Genomic DNA, 7,240 nt, shown 5'->3' with positions numbered 1-7,240 from the left:
CATATTTTTTCCAATGACACTTGCTGCCAAATGAAAGTGTAGTAATTTGACCATCATGCACTGTCTCTGCCTCTCCTCGAATGTAACTGCTATAAACCTGAGGGGAAAGAATGCCCAGCATCAATTGTACATTCTAATTTTTTCCTGCCTGCCTGGCTTCGAGAGCCAAGAATGCAGGGAACTTGGTTTGGGGCCATGCCACCTTCAGTCGAGTCTCTTGAATTGCTTCACCCTTAAAACTGGAAGGATGATGGAGCAGATGATTCCCGGCTGAGCGCTGAGACCGGAATGATTTGAATCTTTAAAAAGCACACTTGGAGAAAACCCGATGAATCCAATTACACTGTGGATCTTAGATCCATCCTACATACCAAGCACAAACTTGGGCTCCTGGGAATTATAGTGGGGACCACTTAGTCTTTAACATGGAGAATATATTGCTCTGTAAACTTTTGATTCGTTTGTAGACCTTGTATATTTGTTTTACTCTGTTCAGATTGGAGGAAAACCCAAGGGTAAGGAATGTGCTGGGGGTTGGGGACCAAGCTGGCAAGCTTAGTGCCCCGTATGGCAGAATAGACATCCTTTTGTTGAGGGCAAAGGAGACAGTCTGATGACTGTAGTTCTGATGGCTCAAAGGCCCCTTTATTTCCCCTTTCCTGGCCAGGCTAAGTGGAAGAACTTCCCTGGAAACTCGGGCGCTGAGCTGCAGAGCCACCGGAGCAAGAGGGTGGAGCGTGGAAGGTTTAATTCGCATACAATAGTAGGCTTCTCTTTATGATACCGTTTTACATCTTGCAGACATCTTCTCTCATTTGACTCACAAAGCTAAAAGGGAGGATTGAATGATAAGCACGCATTTCTAAACGTAGATTAGATAGGAAAAAATGTGTTGTTACAGTACTAAGAGTGAAAGATGTCTCAAAGCCCCAAGCATGTAGTATAAAATGCACACACTAGCTGCTTCCTTCTAAGGAAGCATCGCTGGCGCCTCCTTCTAACCTGGGTGTGGCCCTCGGTATGGGGTTAGATTCCAGAAAGGAGAGTTCAGATATTGCGGCTTGCTCCAGGTACCACCAACCTCCGGGAAAGAGGGAGGTGGTGGTAGACGGAAGCCTAGACCCGGGCGCCCGCACTAAGTCTGTGGCAGCGACTAAGGGCGTGGGTTGGCTGCAGAGCGCAAAGACTCAAAAGCCCTGAGGGGCAAGAACAGGACGTCCCATTCCCAATTCCCAGCTTGAAAGGCGACTCTGAGGGTCAGGGTCGGGAGAAGGGACAAGGTGAAGAAAGCTGCGAGAGAGGGCGGTAGGACCCTGCGGGAGATTCTTTCGCAGGGAATGGAACTGGGCGGGAGGAAAAGAGGGAGGGAGAGAGCAAAAGGGAAGGTGCTTTGCAGCCCGCATCTGCACTCGCCGCACTGCACGAGTTGCACGGCCGGACTAGACTGGACCTAGATAGTATAAAAGGAGCCTCACGGGCTCTGAGGCTCACGTCCTGCTCTCGGGCTGGCGCACACCGGGTTCCTCCCGCTTCCCCAGACACCTGCCCCCTCCTGGTGTGAGGATCCAGGTGCCCTAGTCCCGTTCACCCCGTGGCATGGCTCCCAGCGGTTCTGCTGGAATCCTGGAGGTGGTGACAACTGCAAGGTGGCTCAAACAGCTACAGATGAGGCCCCCGAGTCTCCCCTCTGGTGGCCTTGTCTCCGCGGGGCAGCTCACCGTATTGGCCAGCGCGTGAAAAAGGAGGGAGTGCGGAGCTCTGGCGCCAGGCGCGGCGCGGCTCCCAGACTTCACAATCCCCCTAAGTCGGGAGGCAGCTCAGAAAGTAGCCCGGCTCCGTGCGGGGGGCGCGGGGCGGGGATGCAAGCCCAGGACTCAGCCCTGGCTTGCAAGCTTCGGTCTGCACAGCCAGCAAACTCCTGCGGGCGGAGTCTGCAGATTCCGGAGCGCCCGGGTTAGGAGAAGCTGAGACCTGAGCAACTGGGGTAAGAGGTCCCGCTTGACACGAGACCCTTCCTCAAGCGATTCTTAGCCCTTCTCCACTGTTTGCCTCCAGGGAACCTGAGCGGAGCTGGACTGGGTGGTCCAGTGCTTTAATGAACCTGGGCGAAGACCGGGCGTGGAGAGGAGCTAGGAGACGCGGCGGCAGCGCCGGGCGCACTGGTGGCCGCGCCAGTGACCTCTCATTTCGCCTGAGAACATAGGCAGAGGAGTTACTGAGGAGTCTACGGAACTGGCTAGCCAAAGGAGACAAGCCTGTGGTCTCCATGATCCTCCCGTCCTCTGTTCTATCCCTTGTCCTCTCCATGCTCAAGAGCTGCGCTCCGGAGCAAGGGCGATCAGAGCCATGGAGGAGCAGGGTGTTCAGTGCGCCCCGCCGCCTCCCGCTGCCTCCCAGACAGGAATACCTCTCACCAACATCTCCCACAACTGCAGCGCCGACGGCTACATTTACCAGGACTCCATCGCCCTGCCCTGGAAAGTCCTGCTGGTTGCATTGTTGGCGCTCATCACCTTGGCCACCACGTTCTCCAACGCCTTTGTGATCGCTACAGTATACCGGACCCGGAAGCTGCACACCCCGGCTAACTACCTGATCGCCTCTCTGGCAGTCACTGACCTGCTCGTGTCCATTCTGGTGATGCCTATCAGCACCATGTACACGGTCACTGGACGCTGGACACTAGGCCAGGTGATCTGCGACTTCTGGCTGTCGTCGGATATAACCTGTTGCACTGCTTCCATCATGCATCTCTGTGTCATCGCCCTGGACCGCTACTGGGCCATCACTGATGCAGTGGAGTATTCAGCTAAAAGGACTCCCAAAAGGGCGGCCATCATGATCGCCCTGGTGTGGGTCTTCTCCATCTCTATTTCGCTTCCACCCTTCTTCTGGCGTCAAGCCAAAGCGGAGGAGGAGGTGCTGAACTGCTTTGTGAACACCGACCATGTCCTCTACACTGTCTACTCCACGGTGGGCGCTTTCTATTTGCCCACCCTGCTCCTCATCGCCCTCTATGGCCGCATCTATGTGGAAGCCCGCTCTCGGATTTTGAAACAGACACCCAACAAGACCGGAAAGCGCTTGACCCGAGCCCAGCTAATAACAGACTCCCCAGGGTCCACGTCCTCGGTCACCTCTATTAACTCCCGGGCTCCCGACGTGCCTAGTGAGTCCGGGTCTCCTGTATACGTGAACCAGGTCAAAGTGCGAATCTCAGACGCCCTCCTGGAAAAGAAGAAACTCATGGCCGCTAGGGAGCGCAAAGCCACCAAGACCCTAGGGATCATTTTAGGAGCATTTATTGTGTGCTGGCTGCCCTTCTTCATCATATCCCTGGTGATGCCTATCTGCAAGGATGCCTGCTGGTTTCACATGGCCATCTTTGACTTCTTCAATTGGCTAGGCTATCTTAACTCCCTCATTAACCCCATCATCTACACCATGTCCAATGAGGACTTCAAACAAGCATTCCATAAACTGATACACTTTAAGTGCACAGGCTGACTTGTCAATGGCAGTGGGGTCCCCTAAGCGACCTTTGGGGACCAAGTTGGGTCTTTCCACAGGTAGGTCAAATCTTCTTTCCCTGTTATTGGGTGGAAGCAAGGCTTTTTCTCCTGGGCAAGGGCAATGGATCCTCAGAAGCCAGGCAGCTCTGGGAGAGAGAGCACTCTGGAAGGAGAATTTGCTCAAACTACTGTAAAGCTTCTATGCTGAGGAGGTAAGCCTCCTCTCCTCAAAACCCGGGCTCAGTACAGATCCTCCAGCAGCCAGTCACACAAAAGGTTGCAACTTTTTAACTTTGATGATGGACAGGGGGAAAAATCCTTGCCCCTTTGGTCTCATGGACACTGTTGCCCTCTAAGGCAGCCGCACTTGCAGGTGTTGTCTGAACCCTGTCTGAGACAGACCTACATACAGCCTGGCAGTACTTGAACTAGACAGTTAATACCCTGCGCTTTGGAGAGAACTTTGAGTTACAGCTTAATTTTAGAACATTTAACTTCCGGCATCCTTCGGTCCGTCTTCGTTTGTTTATTACAATTTGGTTGGAGAAACTTTGTGGATTGGGTGCTTCAAATGCTAAATATGGCTTGGATGGCACAAAGCAACCTTGAAGAGTTAACAGCAAAATTGTGATGCTAAGATCTCTATTTTTATTACAATCGAAAAATATATGGGGGAGGTGGGTGGGAATGGGAGAAGGGGAGGGTTTCACTGAGAAGCAACACCTAAGATTGTTTTCTGCAGATTTTTAATTTTTTTTTTTAAATTCCTGTTTAGTGATCGTCAAGCCACAGCTCTGACAACTCAAACAAAACACGATGTGTGCTAGTGCCAAAGTCTGCAGGCTGCTTTGTTCCTAATCTCGTGTACTGGTCTCTTTACACACCTTTCAATTCCCACCAATGGAGGATACGCTGGGCTCCTCAGCCCAGCGTGCTGCTGCCACTGGAGTTCTTCAAGTGGATTAGCGTTGTTGTATACAGTTCCTTAACAAGAAAGTATCTCCAGTCCTTTTCCAGTTCTGTGATGTGCGGAGGAGACTGACGGAACGGAAGTGATGTCTTACATAATTAAGAAATGAAGGGGGGAAATAGGAGGATGTATATTTTTGACTTGTAAAAAAAAATCTTAAATTGCATGAGACAATTTTTGATAATCATTTGCACTCTCTCCCATCTGTGATTCCTTTGTGTACAAATTTATAAAGTAACCAAGAGAACCAGGTTCCCTGTCCAGAAATCTCCAAAATGTAGCCAGAGCCTCCAGAAACTATATTAAAGTGTGTGTGTGTGTGTGTGTGTGTGTGTGTGTGTGTGTGTGTGTGTGTGAGACAGAGAGAGAGAGGAGAGAGAGAGAGAGAGAGAGAGAGAGAGAGAGAGAGAAGGAGGGAGAGAGAAAGAGAGAGACAGAGACAGACAGACAGAGACAGAGAGACAGAGAGACAGAGAGGCACAGAAAGAGAGAGAGAGACAGAGACGGAGATTGCACCTTGTTTTTCCTTACTATTGAAGTTTTGGTAGGAACAGCTAGGAAAATTACACATTAGAAATTTAGAAAAGCTGAAAGAGCCTGAAATTGAACCTATTTTCTTTATAACTTATAGAACCAAACTTCAGGCTTACAAAACAACCAGGAAACTGGCAAGCCTTCTAGCCTTGGAAATATGTAACTGACCTGGCTGGCACTTCAGTGACTATAGCAGCTGGAATAATTTAAGGGTAGCTCTCGTTCTAAGTTTCAATAACACTTAGGTTGTTTGAATTCACTCTGAGGGGTATGCAATAGGTACAAACACATACTAGAAGATTAAAAAATAATGCACTTTCTAAATAAAAGGAAGCAGTCCTGAAGGGTCATCTGTAAGAACAAATGTGCGTGTGGAATGTTTAATATGCCAAAGAAGATTCACAGTCCTAGCTTCAGAGGCTGCCTGCACTGGAGACCTTTTGTCTGCAGAAGGAAGTTGTCTTTATAAAATGGATCCACTCCCTACGTGAAGCTGCCCAGTCCACATCATCAGACTATAGATGTAGTGAGCTGCCTCCTGTGCAGACCTTCACATTGGGTAATGACTCTTGAAAAGTTGTTATTCAAAAGCTCACATGTACTGTAGGTAAAAAAAGGGAATTTCAACCATCGTTATGCCTGACACTGGAATAAGATGAAATCTTAGGCATTAGATAATCCTATAGACTGGGATCTATAGTTTTCTTCTGCTGGATTCCTAGTCTCTTTGTTTGTGCTTTGTGACCTTTCTCCTATGGAGGAATGCACATGACTCGTGGTCTTTGTTTTTATATTATTAATATGTGGGTCTTCTGTTTCTGTAGCTGTGTTTTCTTGAGGCCTAAGAGGCAATTAAGTCAACTTCTAAGAGCCTTAGGGGAAAATTAATGGAAACAAATAGCCACTTACAAGTGATTTCTTTATAGGGCACCTACAATGATTGTGTCATCATGTTAACAAAATATGGTCAATTTGGTCAATTGGGTTGTTTGCCATTTTGTAAATCACCCACCTTCATTATTGCTTGAGTATGTGGCTGGCTGAATCTGGGGCATCGTGTATGAAATAGAAGCTTGCAAACCTCTGTAGTGATAAGAGACCTAGGATCATCATCCAGTATTGCACATGATTATGCAAGGCGTGTGCTCATCCCAGGGCTATGCAGTTAGGGCTGTTAAGCTCCTTTTCAGTCACTACTGCATATAAGCATAGTTTGTTTCATAAATTAGACACGTGGCTTTTTTGCAGAACATAAAATGGGGGATGGAAATGTTTAACTTACATAGAAATGAAAATATATTTTCATTGACTATGGTAACAAATAACCGTTTTCCATATTGTTTAATTGCACAAATTTTCACACAAGTAAATGAATGTATACTCATCTAAAGTTACCAATATTGTCTTGTGTTTGTAGAAACTTTAGAGTATCCTTTTTTAAAAAATGGACACTGCACCCATGGAATGAATGTTTAAGGAGTTTGACAAAGTTCCTATAGAACAATATTGTTCATGTTTCCTCTCTATTATCTTAATTTTACCTTCTTTAAGCAGGAAGCGCTGAGAGGATTGTAACTCACCCAAGCAGTAACGTCTCAGACTGTGTGTATTCGATGGAGTTCTGTGTCTGACATTGCCTTTGGTGTTCCACCTCTCAGCAAATGTGTACTTGGAAGTTAAATTTAGGAAAATGATGAAATAAAAGTCCTTTTTGTGTTCTAAGAGGTGTTTAGTAGTAGGTCTGTTATTGTGGAAAGATTGGGTCACTTGATTCTGGGGCTGCACCTTGAAATCTTGAGCCTTCATGAGTGGATGGCTGTTGAGAGTTGACCGTGGGGTAGATGGATATGTGCTGCCATGGTTGGGGGAGTTCAGTTTATGTGTTGTAGGAAGAGTTCGAGAGGAATTATGTACTCTGTAAAGAGGGAAAATAACATCCACTATCAACACCTTCACTGGATCAGCATTTTTAAAGGAGCTGAGTGTTCTGGAATCTGAAGACTCCAAGGTCCTGTACAATGATTAAAATACAAAAGGGGAGAAAGGAGAATGTGAGTGAAAGTAGACCTGGGTATGACCCGAGGGTAGGTTGAGTTACTTAAAGGCCCATGAAGTAAGAAGAAAGATAATTTCTGGAGGCAGAATGTTCTAGGTTTCAATGATAAATGTAGATGGTAGAGTATGTGGTTCTCCTTTCAACCCACTATCTAGCTTCAAGCTGTTG

General features: G+C 47.6%; 1 protein-coding gene across 1 annotated transcript; it reads left to right on the top strand.

Moving 5' to 3' along the window:
• The first annotated feature begins 1,052 nt into the window (after nucleotides 1-1,052).
• Htr1b (5-hydroxytryptamine receptor 1B) lies at nucleotides 1,053-4,019 on the top strand. Its single transcript, XM_051140438.1, has one exon. The coding sequence runs from the start codon at nucleotides 2,347-2,349 to the stop codon at nucleotides 3,505-3,507; it is 1,161 nt and encodes a 386-aa protein (XP_050996395.1). The 5' UTR covers nucleotides 1,053-2,346; the 3' UTR covers nucleotides 3,508-4,019.
• The last annotated feature ends 3,221 nt before the right edge of the window (nucleotides 4,020-7,240 follow it).

This window comes from Acomys russatus, chromosome 32, assembly GCF_903995435.1.
Source record: "Acomys russatus chromosome 32, mAcoRus1.1, whole genome shotgun sequence".
Taxonomy (NCBI): domain Eukaryota; kingdom Metazoa; phylum Chordata; class Mammalia; order Rodentia; family Muridae; genus Acomys; species Acomys russatus.
Note: the sequence above shows the minus strand (reverse complement) of the source record. Positions and strands in the feature narration are given on the sequence as shown.

Bases quoted from the DNA above. Each gene is read 5' to 3' on its own strand.
- Htr1b (XM_051140438.1), top strand. From the start codon at position 2,347: ATGGAGGAGCAGGGTGTTCAGTGCGCCCCGCCGCCTCCCGCTGCCTCC.